This window comes from Dermacentor silvarum, chromosome 1 (assembly GCF_013339745.2).
Source record: "Dermacentor silvarum isolate Dsil-2018 chromosome 1, BIME_Dsil_1.4, whole genome shotgun sequence".
NCBI lineage: Eukaryota > Metazoa > Arthropoda > Arachnida > Ixodida > Ixodidae > Dermacentor > Dermacentor silvarum.
In genome coordinates, this window is record NC_051154.1 from 82,167,886 (window position 1) to 82,194,313 (window position 26,428).

The following is a 26,428-nucleotide window of genomic DNA, read 5'->3' on the forward strand; positions in this document are numbered from 1 at the left end:
TAATAGAGGTCATACTATAGCGCTGAATTGACACGGACAAGTAAGGCGACAGGCCGTGCGCCAACTATTAACAGATTTTATTTCAGAAGGGCATGGTACTTATATGGAAAAACGAATACAAAGTAGAAATCGTCGCATGTGCAAACCAACATTTTCCAGATAGGCAATTTCTCTTCCGCTCAGACTAATCAACATGGGAGGAAGCGTCGAAAAAGCTAAGGCAACCGGGTGGTACGGCACGTGCGAGCGCATTCTCGAAAGTAGAAAGAAGGTATAGTTGTGCCATACTTGCATGGGGTGTCACATGGTTTAAAGAAAGTGGCCCGTAAGTGGAAGCGGATGTCGTATTTTCAGCTCCACAAAAACTATCAAGCATTTGTAAGGCTATTGATCCATTTGGAAAGACTCGTCGAGGATGCGCAAAGAAGCACCACTGCCCTTTTGTGTCCTGCGCACAAGGTGTCGTTTATCGCTTCCCATTGTCCTGCGGCAAAGTGTCAAAAAATAAGGAGCCATTCCACTCTGTGAAGGTGGATGACCAGCGAAGCTGTAGCACATCACACAGGGTTAGACACGGATACATGCATTTATTTTCATCATTTGGTAATGGTAGTGACGATAGCTTTGTGATTACTGTGATTGGTTTGGTCACAACCTTAGACAAATTCTTGGCCAAAGTTAAATCTATACACGACTGTTGTTGAGTAGCTGAATGACTTGGATTGGTGTGGCACTTCAAACCAAATTCTTCTAGCACAAACTGAGCGAACCATTTCTTGTCTGGATTTGAAATGTCCACATTGACGTCTCCAACGATGATCACAGGGTTAGTGTCATCACGGCTAACCTATGCAAAGTGCGTGGTTATGAACTTCTCGATAACACACTTGGGTATCCCTGAATATATATATATATATATATATATATATATATATATATATATGCAGTAGATATCACAATTTCGTCTTTCGTTTGTACGGCACAGACATCCCCACAGTCGGTGGCATTGTACTCTTGCGTGTCAAGGGTTTATGGTTGTACATACATTGTCCTTTCCGTATATGGCAAAGCCTCCTGCTCATGAGTCGATGTGCTGTTCACAAACGGTTCCAGCATACCCATCGGCTTGAAACATCGACTTGAAACAATGCATCTTGATTTATTTTTTATTTATTATTATGTATTATGATTTATTACGGTTGTTATTAGTGCTTGAGGCCTGCTTCACCTCCAGCGCGGGTCGGCCCGGTATTGCACCATGTCCGGGATCGGCCCACGCTGACCCTTATTTACTGTTGACGCACAGACACGAAAAATACACGGAACCCTATCCATAAATAGCTTCGCTGTAAAATTGAACTGTTATCGAGATGGATATGTTCCAGTTCACTGTGACGATTGTGGGTGTTAACCACTGTTTAAGGATTGTTTCGTCCGTCATGGATGAATGGATGGATGAAGAACTTTATTAGGGTCCTCATGGACACGCGGGAAATTGTCTAAGCAAGCTTGACTGCAAAAGAGGGTGCTGTTTCAGCGCCCCGTCGATTACGCTGAGCGGAAGAGAAATTGCCTATGTGGAAAATGCTGGTTTGCACGTGCGATGATTTCTACTTTGTATTTGTTTTGTCGATATAAGTACCATGCGCTTCTGAAATAAAATCAGTTGATAGTTAGCGCATGTCTTGTCGTCATTCTTGTCCATGTCAATTCAGTGCTGTGACGTCAATTACAGCGGTGACTAGGAATATCGTTATATAGAAAACTTCCCACTCGCCGCTGTCGCTGGTAGTTGGTTGTTGGCCACTTTTTTGGACTTACGTTAATAGCGTGAAGAAGTACTAAAAATGAAGTGAGGCTTGGAACCTGTATCTCTACTTCTCTTCGGTGCGTAATACTGCGCGCGTAAGCTGATCATTGCACAAATCGACATGGCTACGGCATACGGCGAAGTAATATGTGCAGTGTAAAAAACCATGTGTCCTATTGCTGGTTGCTAAGTGTTCACCTATACAGTAAACCAATGAAGGGTAAGCAAGCAAGTACGCATTTATCCTACACTAAATAAATACATTTTCTTCACAATCGAATTAACAAACTTCTGACAATTCAATGCAAAATATGTTATCCCTAGGAGTTCCAGTCAACGTGAGTTGATTGTATGCAAGAAAGAAAAGAAGAAAGCATGCGTGCGATTGGACTCCGAAACGCGAAAAAGAAGAAAGAAAAGAGAGGAAAATGAAAGCAAGAATCGACTTTCATTTGCTAATGATGATGATGTACGGGGTTCTTATGGCGCAAGCGCCTGATATCGCCAAAGAGGGCCATGAACGTGGTGATGAGTTCACAGTGAATCGTGTATGAAATGAAGAAATGAACTGCAAATCGTAGGCGTAGCATGACTATAAAGAGGCCTAAAAATCAGTCGCTCTATATTGCGTAAAATAAATGTGTGCTATGACCATAAAAGTTTTGTTATGAAAGGATATGTAAGTCTCCTCCTTTGCTATCACCTATGTAGCACCTAGTGCAACAGCACTTTCGAACGTTGTCTATAATGCTGATCGCGAGATTGATATCGTTATTGATTTTGACAATGTTCTCGGCCCTGCTTCTGCTTTCGCTCATATGCGCAACCGGCAACACAACCTGGCTTCGATCCAGCGCATCACATAGCTTATAAAGGCCGCCTACGAGTGCGCGCTCAGTTGCGTGAAATGTACATGTATAGTGTAGGGAAGAGACTCAGATTTTCCCGTAGGAGACTCGAAAGAAAATAATAAGAAAGTGCATTCACGGGCCTGAGGCACATACGCGGATGTCAGCGCAGCGGAGGATGCTTAGCGCCGCGCACGCGCAGCCCGGATGCTTCTGGGTGCAGCACAGATCTGTCAGCTCTCGTCGGATTTTGACGACGGAGCCGCAGAAGTAGTGGATCCCTGTGCCGCTCCGTGGGCCGTGTTGTGCACGCAATCCTTTACAAGGACCCTCCACGCGGCATCGCCGGAAGATGGATGGAACGTCATGATGACGGACACTTGTGGCGAGCGCGTCAGCGGGCTCACTTCCTCGAAGACCGATGCGCGATGGAATATATCGCAAGCATATATAGGTGCACGTGGGAAGAGGGAATCATCAATTGGGGAGCCGAATGGGACTGCGCACAGCCAGTATATTGCATATAGTATATGTCGTCGGCGCGAGCACTACTGAAGCTAAAGAAGACGCATAAAGTCGACCGAGTAGCGATCAAAACATTTCGTTCGTGATTAAAGTGAACTTGGGGTTTTTGTTTTGAGTGAAACTCCGTCAGATGGTCACATAGCTTTAATCATAGCTAACAGCAGTCACAAAGGAAGAAATATAGCCAAGTTTAAGGCAGTTTTGTTTTCTATGCATATGATTTCTTTTTCTTTCTTTTTTTTCTAAAGTCCAGACCTCGCTTGAACCCCAGATGTACTTTTTATTCGGACAAAAAGCAAGATACCTAACTTAATGACAATTTTGAATGTTTTTTTACTATATGAGAGTTCGATTTGCCTAGGATATGTATTCGTATACATATCCTAGGCAAATCGAATAATTCCTCAGCTAAGAAATACTTGCTCACAGAGTTTCAAGATTCGCCGCACACAAGGCTGTACGCAATGGGTTCCACCAGTGACACTGTCACCGCCACTCATCGCTGTACACGACGCCACTCAGGCTCGTATATAGACCGCAGGAAGCAGACTATATAGTGCACTAGCTGCAGCACACGCGTGCGCTGTGATCACTGTCCTAATGTATTTCTGTTACGACAGCGGCTGTCTGTCTAACTCTCTCTAGCGCGGCACACAGCCCTTCCCACTCTAAACTAAATTCACTGGCCCCCGACTTGCAGCTCTGTCTTCCGCCTATGAGGTATACCACGACGTGAAGAAACTCTGTGCTGTGCCATCCGTGACTCTTGGTCTCACGTTTACTAAGTCATATTCTTTTCTTATTGGAATGGCTGACGGCCACACCTGTGACACCTGCGCGGCTATGGGTTAATTTGGGCCGTCAAACTCCGTCACTCAATTTGATAAATCCGTTATAGTGTGGAGCGTGCGGCTATTGTGTCGTAGTGTACTGCCACGCTTTCCTTGCAAAGTGATCCTTGCATGCATTCGCCTCGTGCTGTGTTCGCAACATTGCGGACGCTCGCATTTGCATTCTGCGCATATAGTGTCAGAATACGCGCGCTCTTTCGCCGTATATAGCATGCTAACATCTTCGTTGGTTCGTTGTTGTTTGTGTGGTTGGGCTGCGTTGGATAACGCAAACACATTGAGCGCGCAAAGCACGCTCTGCCTTACTTCTAAAGAAAACTTACGTAACATTTTCTTTGTTTTGCAGAATCCAGCGTACACAATGAAAGAAGCCGCTGATCCGTGGAGGGGCATCACGCAACCAGCGTCCTATTACTACGATCCGGCTTTGGCTGCATACGGGTGAGTTGTCACGTTTCACAGCACGTATAACGATGTACTCGTATAGGTGCACATCTAAGCGCCATTGTGGACTTGCTGGGCTAGGTACGCTGCGCTTTTTTTTTTTTTTTTAGCCACATATTACGCACTAAAAGTACAACCACCCATTACTCAGTACTCCTTGCGCGAGTATATTCTGGTAGAAAAAGGATGATACGTACAGTTCAGAAACAGCAGAAAAAGAAAGAAAGCAATAATAAAAGAAGAACACAGAGCGCTCAAAGTGTCACAATGTGCATGAAGCGAAGTATACGGGCATTATATTTCCAGAAAAGAAGAAGTTCCATCGAAGTTCCAGGAAAGTTGTCTCGTGCCTTGAGTGCCCTGTTTCTTGTTTGCGACGTGCTCATATATAGTATGTCGTAACAAAAAAAAATAAGTGCGGCTGTGGCCTCATGAGCTGGACGTGACAGGCGGCACTAAATGAGCGCAGCCATTGCGTCGTGAATTCCAAGCCGAGACGAAGAAACCCATTTTTCATTTTCCTCTTAGCCGTTGAAACGCATTTGCAAGACCTCGTGCCACGTCCACGCTTACATTTTGTAGCGATTCGTAGAGGTAATAAATAGGCAGCTGGAAAGATAGAGAGGTATAGCGACACTGACGATAATTCAACGGAGAAACGTGCCACTGAGCGATCGCAGATGGGGTAATCCGTGTAGCGCTTAGAAAAGTCGTTGGAATTGAATCCACGTTTATCCGTGTAATGAAAGCTATTCATCCACACAAACAAAGAGTCAGATGCGCCTTACGAGGCGTACACGCACATTTCACTACAAATGCGAACAATGAGGACACGTAAGGAACTTGCGCATTTAATAACGTACAAGTATTCTTACAGAACTAAATGACGATGTGGGAGTGTCTTTTGTGTGCTAATAATCTGCGAAAACAACATCATAATAAAGTTTATGCTCATTTATCGTCTTTTCTTGCTGATATGAAAAACAGAGAACCCTTCGTCCTGTGCGATGAAGAAAAAAAAAAAAAAAGCAAGAGCGAAGAGAGACGCAGACATATCGCCTGTGCCGAAGCCAACACCGTCGGCAACACGAGCACGAAAAACACGCTAGTCAGCATAGTTTGTAAAGCAGCGCTGTTTTGGCGGACATCGCTGACGAAATCGCTCCTGTTGCAAGGCGGCACAAGCACAAATCACATCTGTACGGACGGCATGTATACAGTGGAAGGCGGGTATGCCGGAGTGATCGATTGTGAGACACGCAGGGAGTGATTAGTGCATCGGCAGCTTCCGTATACGTTCCTGCATACTCCAGCAATCGGTGGGCGCGGCGAGAGGCAAGTGTGTGCGGCAGGAGATATATGTACTCCTGTAACACGTTAAATAATTGCGTTCTGCGGTCTGCGCTGTGGGTTAGCGGTGAGCGCAGGAGGAAGTAAACAGACACAAAGGCAGGCAGCGCAGGAACGTCTGCGGAAACAGCAAAGAGAAAGGATATAGACTAAGCACCCGCCGCTGATTTACAGGAGGGCGAAGCATTTAACGACGTGCGAGCCCGCATGACAGGCTGACCCACTTGGCGCCGAGTGCGGCAGGAGGAACAGCCTCCCCTTCACATACGCGACTTTGGCGCCAACTTTGGCGAATGTTACGTCGCGGCCGCCGGGGTTCTAGTACACTCCAGTCGGGGAGTGGATGACGGCGGAAGAGGGCGCCATCTGGCCCGGTAGTGAGCGCACACGCGTGGCACGTGATGGGCTGCGGAGGCACAATGGCTGCTCCCTACACCGTGACGTGTCTCCGCTGGTCGCCCGCTTTTCTCGCGATGCCGATGGCGATAAGATAGCGGGCGGGTTTTAGCGAGCCACCGGTGGCAGCGCCGCTCAATGGAAACCCGACACGCTACGCTTACCGCGGCTTCGCTTTTATATGCGTCCCAAGCACCTGTCCCGACCATAAAACCGCGCGCTTGCGTGCGCGCACGGCCAGCGGCCGGGCCACACCGGCACGCTGGCCATGAAGCAGAAAAGAAGGAGAGGGGGGGGAGACGATTAAAGAAAAAAAAAAAAAAAAAAAACTAAAGAAAAAAAAAAAAAAAACATTGACGGAAGAGCAGTAGCGTCAGGAAATGAAAATGGGCGCGAGCGAGAGCCGTTTGAGCGGCACGTGGACCCATTGCAAGAAGCGTGGCGCAATGGTCGCCCCCCTCGAGCACGCCGCACTGGCGAGGTTCAAACAACCGTTGTTGCGGGCAAAACGGACGATTAGGAAATATGGCATGCAAAAGACGTGCTCATGTTCACGCGCGGCTCTGACACGCTTGAGAACGGCGTGCGCAAACAGTGCGGACATTATACCAAGATTAATGGCGGCGGGAACACGTTTTCTTGCTGACCATGAATGGACTTGCGTCAATGGCACTGCCTACGAAGCGAGAAATTTATGTGCCCAGCAAGCTCGGCAGAAAAAAAGAAGGAAGACCATGTCTGTCAGGATATACGCGAAGCGGCAGTAAAAGGTAGCGCGTGTTGAAATTAGTTCACTGGCCCATAGAGCAGCCACTCGCGTGACAAAGAAGAAACGCAGTTCACAAACGTGAGCATGCACATACTGACACAGAATTATATGATTAGTCAGAGGAATAGTTATATGAGTTTTTATGCATACCCATTTTACCGAGTGTGTACTGCACCTACACATGTGGCTTCAGATGCTGTTTTGTCCCATGCTTTTTTTCTTTCCCCCGTATGATATTGCGTCGCAGAGCGTAGCATGTACCCGAGTAAGGTTAAGATTATTGATTCAATTTTCGTTTTTCTATACGTTTCGTCGCTTGTGCGACTTCACAGCGGTCGGGTAAATAAAACTGACATGTGCTGCCTGTGGCAGCAGCATTGCAATGATGCCGACAAACTGTTAGCCAAAGGAAAATATAAACGTATATAGCATTCCGTGGCTGTTCCATCATTTTAACATGGCATACTGATGCATGGCGAGAAATGAGCGATCAAATTTTAGGCCACAATATGCTGATCCCATGTTCAACATTTCGGCAGGTATAGTAAGCTTCAGTTGCAGCTTAACCTAACAGCATTGCCTATTCGTTCTGTTTCTTCTATCGCAAGAAAATGAATATAAAGTGAAATAGAAAAGAACAACGTTGTGCCGAACTTCTGACGTGTGTGTCCGGTTATTTACATCCAATATACAAACAAAAAGTGTGCTATATACTGGCGGTAACTTAACGTGCAGCCCATATGCAAATTATTTGTCTTCGTAATGCGAGTACCATTGGTTTCGCGAACGGCTGTTTTCTTCTCACGCTGCGGATAGTCTGCGAAATTGACCGTACTATTGCAAAAAGTGGCTTATCGCAGCAGCTGCGGCGGCTGCGGTGAAGTTCGCATTCGGTTGAAATATTCTCGCTGGCATAGCGTCTGACAAATAAATAGCAGCGCGGCAAAAGTGTGAACATACATACATGTTGACGTTCCAACAGGAGCAAGCGCTTACTATAGCCGGAGGTGTGGTGGGCCGCTGCTGCACCGGACTCTCGAAGTTGAAACAAACCATTCGTGAGAAGGCACGGTGTCGCTTGTCTGAGCGTCTGGTATCGCAGAATCGCAGTATGTAAAGCAGGTTTGATACTTTCTGCACGATGCACCAGTCAGAGAACATACGCGTGCCGTATCACCTTTGACCGCTTCCATTCATGGTAATCAGCTATAGTTAGTACTAACTTTTATATACTGTGAATTGATTGTATATGAAACGGCTGGACTCAGAGAAAGAACAAGAGCCAGACACACAGCGCTTTTCGGTGTGTGTGTGTGTTGCTCTTTCACTGCGTCGATGTACCAGTTGCTCTACACCGAAAGGCCTTCTTCTTCTTCTTTCTGGGGTTTTACGTGCCAAAACCAGTTCTGATTATGAGGCACGCCGTAGTGGATGGCTCCGGATTAATTTTGACCACCTGGGGTTCTTTAACGTGCACTACAACGCAATTAAGCACACGGGCGTTTTTGCATTTTTCGCCTCCATCGAAATGCGGCCGCCGCGGCTGGGATTCGATCCCCTGATCTCGTGCTCAGCAGCGCCACGCCTTAGCTAACTGAGCCACCGTGGCGGGTACCGAAAAGCCTTCATGACGAAGTAGATAGAGACAAGAACACAGGACTAGCGCTTTCGTAGGCTCTTGTTGATTGTCACCTGCCTATTTTGTTTCGCACGATATACTACAGTGGAGCATATCCCAATAAGGAGCACACCTGCGTACTGGTATTCTGCACACCTGCTTGGAACAACGATCGATGCAGGGCTGCAACAACTGCCACAGATTCGCAAAGCAACAAACGAGCATGTCATGCGAATGCACGAGCGCAGTGGTCCTGTACAGTGTATACCTACAGTTCTCTTTGAGCCATGACTTTATTTAATGTACTACGTAGGCTATTACCGCACTGACATATAACTAAAAAGCCATCGGCGAGGTCAATTAAGAGTGAGCATTACAATTTGGTTTTCCTACTCAAACAGCGAAGAGAAATGACACGCCGCAATAGACCCCGCGTTTCCGATAGCGGCTCAGCGCACAGAGGTGGCTCGCTGCAGCGGCGGCGGTGAACGCGTGGTCAAGCGACGAGGACGTGCCTTGGAATCGTCCCTGGTCGCGGCGCTGCAGTCTTCCCCGGACACGTGTACTGCAGCCTTTCCCAGACACGAGCGCGGGACATTAAGGGCGCTGCGCACAAATCGTTAGCCTAATGCACACCCGCCAAATGGTTGCCGCCGTTCGCGGTCGCTGCCCAGCAGCTGCTCTACAAATTGAAGCGCCATATATTCCCCGTGACTCTCCGCTTAATTTCGTGGCGCCCATGTCACTCCGCGGGGTCTGTGTGCGTTTTGCGCGTCTCTATAGTACCCGCCTTTGCCCGCTCAGCGCCGTTTTCGCGGTGGCTATAAACTCTGACACGGCGGCAGAGTGGCTCCGGATTCGTGCCCTCAGATGGATCTGGCAGTCAGCGCAGACATATAGTTTGGTCGCTGTCGTGACAAGCACTCGCGCCGCGGAATGGTGGGTGGGATCGGTCGTCCGTGCTTCCGACGTCGCGCGCGCGGCGTGATTAGGACAGCGCTGCCGGCGCGAATTGGCTTGTCGCGAGGGCGTTCCGAGAGAACACAATCAGCGAGCTTTGAAATACTGCTTGCTTTGACCACGGAGTAAACATACTCTTAAATAGCTTTGCCCCGTGTACAGCGCCGAGGGACATTCAGCGCAGGTGCTCTCCTATGTAGACCAAAATTTAGCATATTGCAGGGTCTTTTCAAGGGTGTACGTATTTACATATAAGGTAGTTCCACTACTTACGTCTTTGCACAACCACAGTAAATATGCTAGGGAGGCTTTGTGAAGCGACAATAACCGAAGAATTCACTATACGCTTTTCGTTCGCAAGTGATGTTTTCTATTGGCCAGTCGCCTTCGCTAATAATACAGGTATGTCCTATATCACGATTGGCTGCCAGATGTACTTACGAACAGTTTTAGCGTAAGAACATTCGTTGAATACGGGCACGGGGGCCGAATTGACACAGCTTTTCGTTCGTAAGAATCGCCTTCGCCAGTGTAGTAATACGTCCAACATCGGAACTGGTTGGAACTTACTCTTACGAACAATTCCGTAGTGTAAGAGCTTTTCCTGAATACGGACACAGGCGGTTTTCAGTTGACGACTGCAATCGAACTGTCATCGGCCATCTATGTCTGTACGGCGTCACTTCTGATGTGTTCTCAGTCTATTTACACTTTGAAGGCACCAGGGCTGTCGCTTATTTCGCAGAATCTTTGCAAAACTCACAACTGCCATCCAGTTAGAAGAAATAATCCGGAGCCAAATTCTCGGAGATTTTCGTTCGTAAGTGCTGTCCACCATTGGCCGGCCCCCTCCACACAAACATATTTATGCACGAAGCATATTACGGACAGGCATCAGTATCTGGGGCTGTATTCACAAACAATTTCTTACGCTAAGACTGCTTGTAAAATTGGACTCCCGCCAATCGTGTAGTCGGAAATATTATTAGCGAAGGGGTCCGGCCAAAGGAAAACACCATTTACGAATGAAAACCTTTGTTTCTTCGACTCCAGGTTGAGTGTTCACAAAAAGCTCTTACGCTAGAATTGTTCGCAAGAGAAAATTCCAGCAAGTCCTGATGCTGGACATATTATTAGCGAAAATGGCGGGCCAATGGCAAACTGTACTTACGAACGAAAAGATTTGTGAATTCGGCCGCAGATGTCTTATAGAAACTTAGCGGCGTGCTGCTAGCTTTCTGCAGAGATGACGTCTTGCGCGCCACTCCCTCAGCCCCGTGGTCACGGTCCGAGAATCTTCATTTCCTAAAGTGGTCTGTCGTCTGGCCGGCTAAGGCTAACGCAGAGAAATTATTTGGCCGTAGCTAGAGGACAATTGACAGAGGAGGCGGTCTGTGTTACATATAGTAGCATCACTTGTCTTTTTACCATCTTCAATCCCATTTACACCATTTCCCTAGCACAGTGTAGCCGGCCGGTCTGTGCACTGGCTAATCTCCCTGTCCTTTCCCTCCCTCCCTCCCTTGCTCTCCTCCTCTAGCGCTCTGAACCTCGATATTTCCATGCGGCATCATTTGCCATACCCGTAAGAGCCAATTACCGTTTTCAAAAGCTACGACCACTCACAAGCTGCACAGTGAAGACACTTTGTAGCGAGAGATTCGATGGTGGCTATCGAAACTGCAACGAAGGCATGGGTGAGCGCCACGCCAGAGTTCGTTCCAATTCACTCGACTTCACACTTGGAGTTAAGCGTGAAGAGAAAGTGAGTTCAGTCACCTTGCCGCATCCATTGCTTATAGTGATAGTTGGCTGCAGCCGACGCAGCCGGAACGTGGAGGCTTGAGAGCGTCGACAGCTGTGCCCATTGCTATGATAGGATGATCGTGAGTACTATGACAATCGTAGTGGCTGTTCGAACGCATCTTGGAAAGCTATAAGGTATAACCGAAGCTGCTTCCAATGTGTAAAATTGCGGTGCCCTACCACGGTTGCGACAGTTCAATTTTTACTGGAGTTACCTTAACTGGAGAATTGTAGCATGCAACGTGCGGATTACACTCCTTTTTGTTTCAATTTGGGGGATTTGCGGAAAGGCATATGTCGCAAAAAAAAAAAATTAACAAAAAGAGCATCAAATAAGAGCAGGCAGCCTTGTGAGATGCAGGTACTGCAGCAACAAGTTGGCGCACTTGTTGCCGTTATCCAACGGTTATAGTCCTCTGGAACGTTAGACGTTGGTTTAGACTACCTGATAACATCTTGTACCTAATATCTGCCTGAGTGGTGTATCTTGATATTTTCCTTAAGAGTACTATAGAAATAGGGACGTACGAACGCGCCCATCGACTATCGCACGGACCCATGTTTCTATACTAACGAATTTAATCAAGTGGAACAGCTGAAATATATTTCTGCTTCAGCTTAGCAAAAGGAGATGTCCTAATCCACAATGATGCTAAAAGTTGTGTCTTAGTGCAGATAATAGGATGTTATTGGCTAAAAAATAAATCTGGGGTTTTACGCGGCCGAGATCAAACCCGCGACCGGGCCCCGAGCTCGGCATGCAGCTCAACGTCATTATCACTGGGGTCCGCGGCGGGTTATGTTGTTGGCTCATGGGCATAAAACATCTGAGCCTCGCAAGAACACTTTCGTTCCGTAATCCCGGAGCAGTTCGTAAACAAAGACGCTTTTCAGTCGTCATATTGAACATATATTTTTAATTAAACGTGTGTGCAGGAGAGGTTGGAACAAATGGGTCATGCCGGCTACTCCTTCTCTCTTATGCAAACAGTGCTTATAAAGAATTGATCGGCTAAAAGAAACAAGCGAGACAAAAAATGACAGACACAATACATAACAAAAAAAAGGGCCGGCTAAAACAGGCACACAAAAAATATATACAATATCAACATAAAAGGTAAATAGGTAATACGTCATTAGCCAGTCGGTCGATGAGCAACTGGCTTCTCTAATAATATGTTTGCTTATGTATAGTATATTGTTATAGCAATATTAAAAATGTTATTTATTTATTTATTTATTTATTTATTTATTTATTTATTTATTTATTTATTTATTTATTTATTTATTTATTTGTTCATACTGTTAGCCCAACGGCCGATACAGGGTGGAGAAATCATAAAATAGAACTTCACACGAGCGCTACACAAATCAAACCAGAAAATACAACACGTCTGCTTAATTATGCCAGTTTTACACAAGAATACCCGCTGATATATTAAATGAGCATTGTTTTGCAGGCACCGAACACTACAAGCAACAACAATTGTACCATACAAAATCAAATTTTCAACATCACACACAGGAAATTCGTCAATATCCCGTAGAATCATTTCAATCATGTCATATTACACATGCTGCTTATCATTGCACAAAGAAGCTAATAATGTTTGAGGATGGCTACATAGAAGAATAATAGGCCAGTGCCGATTTTTCAAACTGTTCTAGAGAATCAATTTTGGTTATGTTATGTGGTAGCGCATTCCAATCTTCAATCGTTTTAGGAAAGAGGGAGTACTTAAATGAGTCAACCTTTGCCTTGTATGCACATATATTGGTCCTCGTGGCTAGACCTAACGGACCGTGACATCCGTGACATTATGTTTTGTATATACATTTGAATGTCGAAATTGAAGCGGTTATGTTTCATTAAATAAATAAGTTTTAGTCTAGCCACTTTTCGCCGCAATGAAAGCTCGGGCAAGTTTAGTTGAGTGAGCATCTCAGTCACTGAATCCGTGTACCTATATTTCGACATAATAAACCTTGCTGGACGCCTCTGCATTTTTTTCAATTTGATTTACTTAATTCTTCCTATACGGATTCCATACGATGCTAGCATATTCCAGTGCGGGACGTACTGGAATATGCTAGATATGCCAGATATGCCAGATATGCCAGATATGCAGTTAGTTTACCATCTCGGGGAGCAAGTGTAAGCCTGCGCCTTAGTGACCAAAGTTTAACCTCTGCGGCATTACCTAACCTAGTGAGGTGTTTTTTCCAAGATAAGCCATCTAATATCGTAACGCCTAAATACTTGAAGTGGTTCACTTGTTTTATTGGATTACCGTCTAACTTGTAATAGAAAAGTAACACATTTCTTGTTTTTCTAGTTATTCGCGCATAGGCAGTTTTATTTTTGGAATTTATTTTCATTTTCCATCGCATGCACCAATTGGTAATTGCTTCTAGTGCTGAACCTAATTCTAATTGGCCCTCATGACATAAGATTTTAGAGTATATTAAGCAATCATCTGAAAATAAACCAACCGTTATTTTATCATTAAGGCCATTTGTTCATGTCATTAATATAATATAGAAACAATATAGGTCTTAACACAGAAACTTGAGGGACACCTGATGTTACTTTTAGAATTTTCGATTTGTTTTCTTTCACTTCCACATGTTGTGACCTGTTAGTAAGGTATGAATGAATCCACTTAACTATATGTAAGTTAACTCCGAGATCAAGTATTTCACCAATTAAGTCCGAGTGGGAAACGTGGCCAAAAGTTTTTGATAAATCTAGGCGAATTCCGTCCACCTGATCTGTTTCATTAAATACCTGAGCAAAATCGTGTACTGTTTCTGCAAGCTGGGTGATAGTGGACAATTGGCTCCTAAATCCATGCTGATTAGAAATAAATATGTTCGAGCTTTCGATATATAGTCAAACAAGCTTTTTAATAGGATATGCTCGAACATCTTACAGCAAGTACATGTAATGTAAATGGGTCTATAATTTTGAACTCTAAGTTTGTCCCCAGTTTTATCAACTGGTACGACTCGCGCCATTAACCAATCATTTTGTAATTATAAGCAAATACTTCGCGATGCGTTCAGCATGTCGTCTCAAGAATTTATTAGGGATGCTATCCGGGCCAGGTGACTTTCTCGTGTCTAGACCTAAAAGAAGTGAAAGTATACCTTCTACAGTTAAGATAATGTCGGCATGTCTGAACGTGCATTAGTCACTTTCTCTGTTATTTCTGCAGGCAATGGTAGGGGAGGCTCAAACACGGAGTGAAAAAATTCTTCGTATCTATCAGCAATTTATGCAGAGTCTGTAATCATACATCCATTGCTGGTAACATACCTCGCATCCTCACGTGATCGAGCAAGGTGACGCCAAAAACGCTGTAGCGAATCTTTCATAAACCGTGACAAAGTGTGGGAATAGTAATATTCTTTCGCAATAGATAACTTTTTCTTTAGAATTAACGAAAGATCTCGAATCTCATTATGATCTTTGTTCTTAGTTTTCCTTCAACGTTTTAATTTCCACTTTAACTGAAGGTTATGTTGGTACTGTGACTTGAATTTAACATATATTCAATATAATAATCAATATAATTTCGTGATAGCGAACATATTTCTAGAGAAGGCGGTCGGTTAATGTCTAACGTCAGAATAACGTCTAACGCACATGCAAAAAAGATGGATACTCACCAAATAGCCCAATTTCAAGCTTTTGCAGGGTATCGTAAACATCTATCACTCCAGGTAACAGCGCTATTGACAGACTCTTCGCGGATCCTTGCTACTGGACAGAAAAAAATGAGATCGGAGATATTGTAGGCCTTACCGGAAGACGACACATGACGTCAGCGTTGTAGAATTTGATCTACCAATCAAGGAGTGTGAGTAGTGTTCGCACCGTAGGAGTTGACGAGTGCAATGGGCCACTGAGATGTGAGTGCCTCCGAACCTCGTGGTGTCAGTAAAAGTAATGCGCTGCTTTGTTTCCATTCGCAAGCAATAATGTAGTCTACTAAATGTTTGAATTGCGTCATTGCTATCAGTAGTATCTCATAAGTAGGTCCAGTTTATATGAAAACTATTGGCCTTAGCGTTGCTCTTGCACTGCAGCGGGCAGACCGCACCTACATTTCATCGCCACAGTCCTGGATCAGTAATGCGGGCCATACACAAAGATGGTTGATAAGAACGGGAACCAGCCAAGCACGCTAGCGAACAAAACAATATCGAAGCTGTCTGATAACGACAGACAGTACTCATGAACTAAATATTTTTAATGGGTCCGCCAGAAGTCCAGTTCACAATAACTTTCATTTGTAAGAACTGTGCGTCATTCGCTGGTCGCGCTGGCAAATAATGCGCTTTCTGCCGTGATTGGACACTTTGTGTCATTGCTACGTACTGCCTTTTCCGATGAAGTGCTTTGCCAATGCGCCCTACCTATTTGCCGTCGTGTTGTTTGCATTTAGAACCTGCGGAGATGTTTGACGCACTTCCTCTCCTGCGCTATGCTATCTCGTTTTTCCTTTCTTTTTTACTGTCTTTTTACCATGCTAGCATTCCCGTCATGGTCAACTTTAGATGAAGCATTAGTACTGAACAAACGTTATAGCAATAAAGGCTGTCAAGCAGAAGTCAGAACGAAGAGAACTGTTCTTACCTGTTGCACGGACTAATCATAAAGCGGTCGAGCGTCAAGCGTTTCGTTATCCCCTGCTGCTCTCTGTCTTCTAGCCATCGGTATTAGAGGATCAGCATCGTGTCATGGACTAAGGGACTCGTGGGTATATCACCTTCTCGCAACATGCCGCTTGACAGTGACAGTGGCGCGCGGCAGCGTACAGGCTGGCATGCCGCATTCGGGCCGTCCGGAATGGGCCGGACGGCCGGCCAGCCACGCGCGGCATCACGACGCCGGTCCACTAGAAGAAAGAGGAAAATAAAAAGAAAGAGCAGGGGTGCTGCGGAGGGGAGGGGGGGGGGGGGGGCGGAAGAGACATTGCAGGAAAACTTGCCGCGACAGCGTCAGGGAAGAAAAGAGGACGGAAGAAGGGGAAGCAAGAAAAGAAAAGGGCGAAACACGAGAGTCCTGTCCCGGTGGTTTGCCCCAACAACGCCACGTCTGACAGCGCCGGACATCTATGGGGTATAAATAAATCTTTGCGAGGGAACAAATCACACCCGCACACGAGCGCTCCCCCGCCGGCGTGAGGGAACAATGATTGGCACTAAATGTAGTTTCAATTGCGCCAGATATACGGCTCTTCCTTTTTATTACTTTCTTTTTTTTTTTGTCTCTCGCTTACAACCGGCGTGGAATGCTGTTGGCGGGTATAGGGTCAGCGTCTCAGTCCGCTGTGGCCGTCGGCCGGATTTGCGGCCGCTGGTCGCCAAAGCAGCGCAACAGCGACACGAGCCTCCGCCTCTCGTGGAGCACACCTCGCGCTTTCTCCGGAGCAGCACGTTCGCTCGGCGACTCTTAAAGAAAAGGGATGCTTTCGACCATTTGTCACATCGACGACAGTTAACGCGGCGCCTGTTGGTCGGCGTCATTTGGAGCTCAAATTTTCAGTGCCATATACACCTATAGCTATGTGTATACACCCTCCAGAAGCGGAAAGCGACAAAAAGCGCTGGTTAAAAGACGAAGGCCGAAGAGATGCTCGGATCAGAACTCCTGTAAAAAGAGGCCAGGGGAGCTGAGGACAAGTGTAATGCAGCACGTATTATACTGCGTCCTGTCAGCGCGGCGGAAACCACTGGCGTCAGCAGCCCACGCATAACAGCTGGAGCTAAAGGGAGCGCATTTTACGGGGTGCAACAATTGTTCAATCAAATGTGTTGCGTCTTTAAGTAATAATTGAATTATTCTGAAGTGTTTGAAATGCCTAAAACGCTTGCGCCGCGCAAAACATTTCAGAAAGCTGTAGCGTAGTTTACCAGTTTAGCGGTGTGTAAATAGGGGGGGGGGGGCAAAGTAGTTAGAATGAAAAGCAGCTGTCCCAAGCAGGCTGATAGAAATACCACTGTTGTATTTTCATTCTAACAATACTAAGAAGTATTTAGTGATTATAGCTGCTTTGTTTTCATTGAAATTTCGCAACTGGATTGAATTTTTTTTTTGCGTATAGTTCAACAAAACACTTGGCAATGTTGTTTGCCTTATTACGCAAGGCACTTGCCGAATGGCAGCGAAACCGCTTTGCTTCGACTCCTTCTACAATGGTGATGTCTGCATACGAAGGTGAGTTTTCATTTGTGTTCAGGACAAAGCAGGCACGCGAATATACCAAGTGCTTTATTAAACGATGCGCACCAAGAAAAGCGACGCTGTTGAGAAATTTGAACTAAGGCAAAGCAGCAGTTAACGCAAAATCGTTTGAAATCATAAGAATGTAGGTCACCGTATAAGTGACAAGCTATAATCATCCAAAGGATACACGGCCATTACAATCATTTCTGTCTTCGTGTTCATTGAATCCACTCTCTGAACTTGAATATGCGCGTTTGACAATGCTAGCGGTGGAAGTGAGCCCGCTAAATTATGCCCAGTTTAGCATGTATAGCATTAAGATTACTCAACGCCAAGATTAAACTGAAGAAGAAAAAAGAACAAAGTCAGATGGGAGGGAGATGAAAAGCGAGTGGGGAGTATAGCTATATTTACAAGCGTGAGCAAGCCTCCGTATCATGCGAGAAACGCAACAGATCGAAGCAGCTCGGGCTGACAGTCTGATGCTTACCCGCGCGAACGACCTGGGACCCGGGTTACTATAAATGACAAGGAAGGGACACATGTGAGTTTTATTTTGCGTTTGTTACGGTGTAACTTACAGCACGGCAATACGATGCCGCTTCCGCGAAGCTTCTTGAATCGTGTATAAGCGTGCAGGGGCAAATTCATTCGCGCAAGCGGCTCCTGAACTGTTACGGAGCAGGAAAGCCATCGGTGACGATGGTGTATACGTTAACAACAAAAGACTAAGCGCCTGTTCTCTGATGGGCTGGGCAGCTACGAATAGCGGTGTGTCACACGTAGTGCGACAAGAATGTAGGCGAGGCAGTCGCCGAGATGCCGTAAGCAGGGAGGTGGCCAAGAAGTGTCGCTCGCTGCTCTTACGCGCCAGGTATTATAAACAGCGTGTGTCAGCTGGCATACACCACATTCCGCCCGAACGATTAGAGTTGTAATGGCGCATTTTAAGCATCGATTAAGTTTCAATAGATGACATGTTTTAATGCAGCTGAAACGACCGCTCATGTTGCACCACTCATTTATACAGGCGTGGTTGGATTCCCGGCCGTGGCGCGTGCCTTCCGATAGGGGCGGATCACAATAAACTCTCGTGTGCTGAGCTTCGTGTGCCCGGATAAAAGAGCCCCAAGTAATCGTAATTATCATATAGTGCACCACTAAAGCGTATCTCGTATAGCCAAACCAAAGCTTGGGACTTAAGGCCCCACCAATGGTTACATTTGTAAGTACAACAGTCCGGAGTATTTTGCGTAGGTATTATAATGTTCCTGAGAAAACAGAGTCCGTAATGATTTTTTTTTTGCGTAACCGGTTGGTACCACTGCTACAAAGAGTATGTTGCACATTTTTCCATGAGTCCTGAAGGTTTAGAGAACCCGACTTCAGATGAACAGGGATGCTCAACTGATATGAATCCCTGCACGTGTTTAGTGCAATTGATATCGGGCAAAACATTACAAAGCTTATGGTGTGGGGTACTTCGTTATTACTGCCTTCATTGCTTTGCATTTTGCACAAAACCATAATTTTTCCAAGTTTTTCTTTGTTTAATTAGAACAACGACAAGCTTTTCAAATAACATAGAGCTCACTGGTGTCACATGTAGTTACTTGGTTTTTAACATCAGTTTCACTAATGGATGTGCGACCTGTGCTGTACTCACAAAAAAAAAAAAAAGATCTTACGCAGAACTGTTCGTTAGCGTAAATTCCATCCAACCGTGGCGTTGGATAAGCGAAAGTGATCGTCCAATAAACTTACGAATAAAAACATTTGTAAATTGGGCCCCCGATTCCTGGGTTCGCGCACATTGCCCGCTGTAATAACTTTGTTACATCGTAATATATGTATATCCAATAAAGTTGCTGATGCTGTTTCGTTCTACTTCCGACATACTACGCAAGTTATCCCACAGAAATTGCGATCCTCGTTTCAGTCTTCGTGTACCCGCACACTCGTGAGTGTGCATTTGTAAATATTATAGACGCGTCTTTATTTGCAAGGAGTTATCCAGACTTCGTTTCGACACTTATTTCGAAAAAAAAAAACTGTGTTTCCGAGATTCTGTCAAGAAAGGGCGGACTTGCAACATATGGTTTGGGCTTGTCCTGGGACACCCATACAGAATAGAACGCACAAGACCAGAGAGCAGTGGGAGACCGCGCTGCTCAGCTCTGCACCGGAAGACCAACTTAAGGCAATCCAGCAGGCCGAAGATGCCGCCAGAGCCCAAGGGCTCGAGGCCGTCATCTAGGTAGAGACGCCTAGGTCTCACAAATCTGCTACACAAATAAAGTTTATTCCTCCTCCTCCTCCGAGTGTGTCGTACTTATCATTATTTTTTTCGAATAGGTGAACTTTATTTTAAACAACACCAGCTGCAAACTGTCTGATCATTGTATACTGTCACCTTGAAATTCCTTTAAAGTTGAGAGGAATAAAGAAAAAGAAAGAAAGTAAAATGAAAATACTGGAGGTCATCGAGCATAAAATATTCTGCTCGCTAACCTATAGCCTAGAGGAAGGATAACGCTTGCACTGAATGTAACACTGTGACATGGACAACGACTTAAATAATTTAACTGAGTGCAATATATATGTTTTCTCAGAACGTAACTTATTGTTACGGCCAGATGCAACTTCCGAAGTGCTTAATCTGTTTTAAAGACGGAATATTCTGCTTTTGGCAATGCCCATTTGCGATGATTGCATAGACACGTGTTTGCCAGAAATGCATGACACTTGCACTTGGTACTGCTCAGGCTAAGCATTACAGTACACATTGGGCTCTTTCTGGGAAGGTCCGTTATAGTACGCGAGAGAAATAACAACCTTCGAACCTTCGAAGCATAAAGCTGTAAAAAGGTTGTTTGTCCGTCAACGGCACGGCAATAATATCGGGCCAGATGTGCTTATTAAGGGCACGAAATACGTTTGAGATTTTTTTATATTTTATGAGCATAGTTCCGACTTCCAGAAACCATTTTAAGTCTGCTTTGGCACCAGGTGTCACGCGCGAGAAGCTATAGTGCGAATGTGAAGAAAGGCCGGAGAGCACACCGGTGCTACAAGTTTGCGATCCTGTCGCTCCAAGTTGGCAGAAATTGGATCGACAGGCGGAAACAACCACGCTGAAACCACCCTCTCGTCGCAGACCGACCGGCGCAATCTCGATGTTCCCGTGCCAGTCCAGATTTACACACAACGGTCGCGACAGATGCGCGGCCGCCAACAAGCGGCACCGCGACGTTCGATGCAAGAGGAACTCGCAATAAAGCGCTCCTCTTTTCTCTGTGCGCTTCTTTAGTTTGTCTTCTCTTCATTCTCGGCGTTTTCTGTCCCCGGGTCGCAGGTGGAATTTTACATCTCAAGACGGGAAATGTCCTGGCCCTTGTCGGGTCCCGAAATCGATGTCTGCAGCGTCGTTTCCTGGGACATTGTATACGTGTTTCGAGATAACGAAAGCACACAAGGAGGTCATAAATCTCGAGACGCCGCCCAGACTGCACAGTTAAGTGACCGCCATAAAGCAAGCCCGATTAACAGCAATCCTCCGGGTTTTCTTACGTCTCCTTTCCGATCTGACTCGGCGCAGCAATACATCGTTCGCAGTGGCCGCGCGAAGAAGCGATATCTTGACCGTCGTTAGGGGCAGCCTGTACACATCATGCAGCACGTACGCTGATACTCTGACACCGGTGGATCGGAGCGATATGGCTCTCTAGCCTAAAGAAGCGAATAACGTAAAAAAAATGGCGTTTTTTTTTTTTTTTGTACATGTTCTTGACAATGTCGTCTACAGCGTATAAGTCCGTGGCGCAATTACCTCACGTACTTGTATTCCAGTAAAATGCTGACACATTCCCTCGCCAAATTAAAGGCCTGTTAACGATGTTGTAGTTTTATTCAAACGTGGATACGTTTGGACAGCTACAGTGTAAGGCTTTCTTTATGCATTACGACCCCGAAAGAACTGGCGCTATTCAATCGTTATACAGAGCGAAGATAATGTTGTCACGTTGTAGTGACGGTCAGTAAGCAGACGTTGCCAAACTGTGCGTTAAAAATCTAACTCTTTACAGTGGCCAACTGCTTACTCCTCGTAGAAGAGTAAAAAATGTAATAATAATATAAAACACTAAAAAAAAAAAAAAAAAACTGAAGCTAGCCTGACAACACGAACACGTGCATAGTTCCGCACACGAGTAAAGGAAGGCACGAAAGAGAATGCAAGAACACGCGCTGAAATGTGTTTACGGAACATACGCAGTTCCGTAAACAAGTGAAAGCGCAGTAAACAGCGCGAGAGTAAGCATAAGTTCACAATTTTGCAGACGAATGACACCAATGCAACTACACGACATAACTACATAACATACCACATGACGGCATATATACACAACAAACGCTAGTGTGCATAGCATATATATGATTTGTAGTATTGATACAATTGTCACAATTGACACGAAGAGTTAATAAGAGCCAAATATCTTGCTATTTGGTAAGAAGGTTTTCAAAGCAAGCACCTCTACAACTCCGCCTGTTGCTATGGGCAAAGTTTTTCTTTATTTATTGTTTTGTTTTGCAGGATAACTGGTCGAATATATAACAACATTAAAACTGCTCTCCGTGTTCGCCTTTCAGTATCGTGTCACGGGCACTAGAGGAGGTGTCGCACATCCGCCTATATGCGTGACCGCAAGAGCACTGAAGACTGGCGACGCATTGCGTTCCGTACCAAAGAGGGCTGCGTATATGCTGCACCAAGCAGTAGACGATCCAGAAAAGTCACAAACATGTTTGTTATCGCTCAGGTTTGACGGAATGTACAATTACTCTGCATCAGCAATTTTTTTTACACAGTAAGGAAGACGAAATGAGTCTGATAGAACGCTTGTACCTTTGTCTCCACTTTTTCGCTTTGTTTCCCTGCAATTCTGGGAGCTTCCGCTCCCTGGATGAACAGAACTTCGAGGACCTTCCTAGTCCGCAGCTGTCAGGTCGGATAACGTTCAGTAAATGTGTAAGCGCGTTAAGTGATACAGACAGTGAGGCCACTGAGTTATGCTCGGACAGCTACGACTCCTCGGGCGATGACTTCAAACTCGTGATGAGCAGAACAGCAAGAAAGAAGGCTACTGCAGTTGTCGTCGTTGGCAAGTGTTTCTACCACGAAGAGTGCACCGCAGCGCTGGCCGCACACTGTGATCTTCATGCCCGTGCGTGCACCCGACGACCAATTTGCGGCTCCTAAACAGGCAGGTCCTCTCTTCGTTGCTCGAGAAAATCGCACCAAATGAGATTAAAGACGTGAGAATAAATTCGCGAGAAAAAAAATGTCCTAGCAGTTGACGCGTTACACCGTAGCGCTCTACAAGGCCTACGTAATATAACTGAGATCGACAATGTAAAGGTACGATCAATGATCCCTACAAGCGGTGATGGTACTGCGGGCTTCATTTATGACGCCGACGTTGCCATCCCGAATGACGACTTGCCAATGCTAATCAAACCAACGACAGAAGGAACTTCCATTACAAAGATTTCCAGACTTGGAAACGCACGCTGTGTAAAGGTTTTGTTTGAAGGAGACAGCCTTCCTTCCCACATCAATGTAGGACATGTCCACCATCTATACTACGACCATTCGTACCGAAGCCCCTCCAGTGCTTCAAGTGTTGCAAGATCGTCCACGTAAAGGGTGTCTGTGTGAACAATGTCGTGTGCCCGCGATGCTCTGAGTCTCATTCAGAAGACGCCTGCCGCACAGGTGTTCTAAAGTGCCCTATAGCTGCAGTGGTGCTCACAAGGCCTCATCAAAGGATTGCCTGCGGGTGCGGAAGGAATTCGAGATCCTCAAACTAATGGGGCAGGGCAATTCAACGTATTGAGAGGCGGCTGCCACTCTTCAGCGACATCGGCATCGACACCCAAGACGTTCACGAAAAACCGCAGCTGCAGATAGTGACACGCCATCTTCCGTCAGAGGAGTTGCCGCATCAACGCACAGCACCACCAAGACGGATAGAAAGAAAACGAACAAAGTGGAAAGACTCGCCCGTCCTGAAGAATGGCCTGAGCTACCGAGGGCACAGCGCGCTGCTGTGTTACCTTAAAAATGCACCGGCCTCAACGGCTGCAGCAACTGTTGAAGCGACGTTGGATGATGATCTCCAGGTCATCAACATTTTGCGGTCTCTCATGAATGTCATTCGCGTTATACTGATCAACATGGAAACTTCGTCTGCGCAAAGCGCACTACTGGTGCTGGATACTTTAAGTCCTGTGCTTGCGGCCGTGGTCGAAATCATGGCACGCTAGAAGCCGTCGTTTCGTGACGAGGTGACTCGCGACAGTGACAACAGTGACTCCACAGTTTTGGGTGATGACTGGAGATGTTAATGCCCACCCCTATCTCTGGCGAAGCTCTGAGATAAACTCGAGGAGCAGGCGATTAGTGTCATTTGCCTCCCAACAAGAGCTGTTTGTTAAATAATGGAAGCTCCACCTTTCAGCAGGGAACTCTCTACAGTAGCTGGCTTTGTTTCACGCTCCTTCACCAGAAAGTTTAGGTGGTTTTCAGATATTGAAACGCGGGAAGTGACCACCTTCACACTTATCTTAGGAATGAAGGGCTGACGGACTCCCAAGTTACCCAGCGTCAGCCATTGTATCGACTGGCCGATGTTCAAATCAATTGTGGAAGACGGCTGTCGTGATGGCTTACCCTCTACCCTAGAGGGCAATATAAAGGGTGCCCTTGAGGCTGCCACGCATTCGCTTTTGAGAACGTCTACACGCACTCAATACGACATTGAACTGGAGAAGCTTCGCGTAGTTCGTCGCTGTGCAGAGCGAAGATATAGGCGTACAAAGTCCGTACATGACTTGAGGTTGGTCAGACGAACTCAAAAGATAATTCAGCGTCGCATTGACAAACTCGCAAAGATGGCTGTCGTTCTTCGAGTCCTTCGATCCGTGAAGAAGAAGTAGTTTAATGATTAGATAATGTAGAGAGGCCGGCCGGAAAATGGAGCATATGGCCTGCTACTCTACGTAAGGGAAGGGGAAGAGAGGAAGAAAGAGGGTCACAATGGGGGATGATAATGGGAGAAACGAGGTGAAAGGACACATTGCATAAATGTTATCACAAGCGTGAGTCCAGGCCCGTGTCGCCTAAGAAACGTGAAAAAGCATCCGTGAAAACATTTGTCTCACATATGGAGAACTGTTCGTGGTCTCCGTGGAACCCATCAGCAGCGCCACCCTTTGAAGCCTTTGGCCCTTCACCAACAATACAGAGAGGTTGATGTCGCTGATGATTTCTGATTCGCTGGTGAAACTAGTTCCGCTGGAACACCGACGCTCGACCACTCTCCGATTTCACGCGACCTCCGCATGGACAGTCCTTTCACCAGGGACGAACTTGAAGCGCCACTTGCCTTGTGCAAGAGTTCATCATCGCCAGGACCGACGGTGTAACCTATAGTGTCCTATGTAATCTTGGCGAAGAGGCTCGGAAAGTGCTCTTGCTCTTGTTCAACAGCTCCTGGCAGACAGGCACGGTTCCCTAGGAACGGAAGACCAGTCGCCTAATTCCACTGCTCAAGCCTGGCAAAGCGCATGTAGACATTGCATCATACCGACCGATTGCGCTTGCCAGCTGTAACGGAAAGCTAATGGAGAGAATGGTTTTCGCTTGATTAGAATGATACCTCGGACACTACCAGGGCCGGTATTTTGTAGCGATGCCTTTCCGATGCTAATGCCTTTTCGCGCTTTTCGCGCTTGGTCAGTGGTCAGAGCGACCGTCCGCGCACGTTATCAACGGGATCAGCCGGCCGGGAGCGGTCGATGATAAGACTAGTATGAAACAAGGCATAAGACATCGCTACAAAATACCGGCGCAGGTATTCCAGACGCAATAGCCGGTCTCAGGGGTGGCCGTTCTTCCATAGACAACGTTGTCCACTTGGTGACGTATACGTCGAGCACCAGAAGAGTATCTGCTGACATATTGCTGGATGTTAAAGGAGGATATGACAGCGTAACACACGAAGCGATCTTCAGCACGTTAGAGGCAGTAGGACTTGGCGGCAAGATCTACTTCTGGATTACTAGCGAACTGACGAGATCCTTTTTCATACTTACCGAGGATGGCTCATCTGCCACCAGCATTACAGTAACCGTGGGGACCCTCAGGGCGGAGCACTGAGCCCAACGCTATTCAATCTAACAATCATTGGATTCGCCGACATCCTTCCACGCACCGCTCGGGTCTCCGTCCATGCCGACGACATTTGTATTTGGACGTCAGGTGTGGCGCGACTTCAGCTTCGCGCGTGGCTTCAGAAGGCAGGCACTTTAACGTCATCCTACCTTCGGGAACAGGACTTCAATCTCATGTGAAAAGTGTGCAGTGGTGACATTTACCAGAAAACCAATGTCTCCACACGTTATATCCATCGACGGACAGCTGATCTCGTACAGCAAAGGTCACAGATTTTGGGGGTAGTTATTGACAGCAATCTCTGCTGGACCCCTCATGTGAATAGAATGAAAAAAAAAAAACGACTAACGGCAATTTGCCATATGTTAAGGTTCCTAGCAGGAAAGAGCTGGGAAGTGTCAAGGCACTCCATGTTGCAACTGTACAGCGTCCTCTTCATTGGATTCCAGCGGTACAGCCTACCGGTCATCCCCAACACCTGCAGAACTAACCTGAATACAATCCAAAGCATCCAAGCCCAAGCCCTCAGGATATGCCTTGGTATACCGCGGCAATCGCTCAAGATTACAGTATCAGAACGCAC

At 46.1% G+C, this 26,428-nt stretch overlaps 1 protein-coding gene across 1 annotated transcript in view; it reads left to right on the forward strand.

The window, feature by feature from the left end:
* Window positions 1–26,428, forward strand: part of LOC119431642 (iroquois-class homeodomain protein IRX-6) — a 181,632-nt gene that overhangs the window by 101,717 nt on the left and 53,487 nt on the right. Inside the window, exon 3 of the mRNA XM_037699124.2 lies at window positions 4,381–4,475. Within this exon, the coding sequence (XP_037555052.1) occupies window positions 4,381–4,475 (95 nt within the window). The remainder of the gene's footprint in view (window positions 1–4,380; window positions 4,476–26,428) is intronic.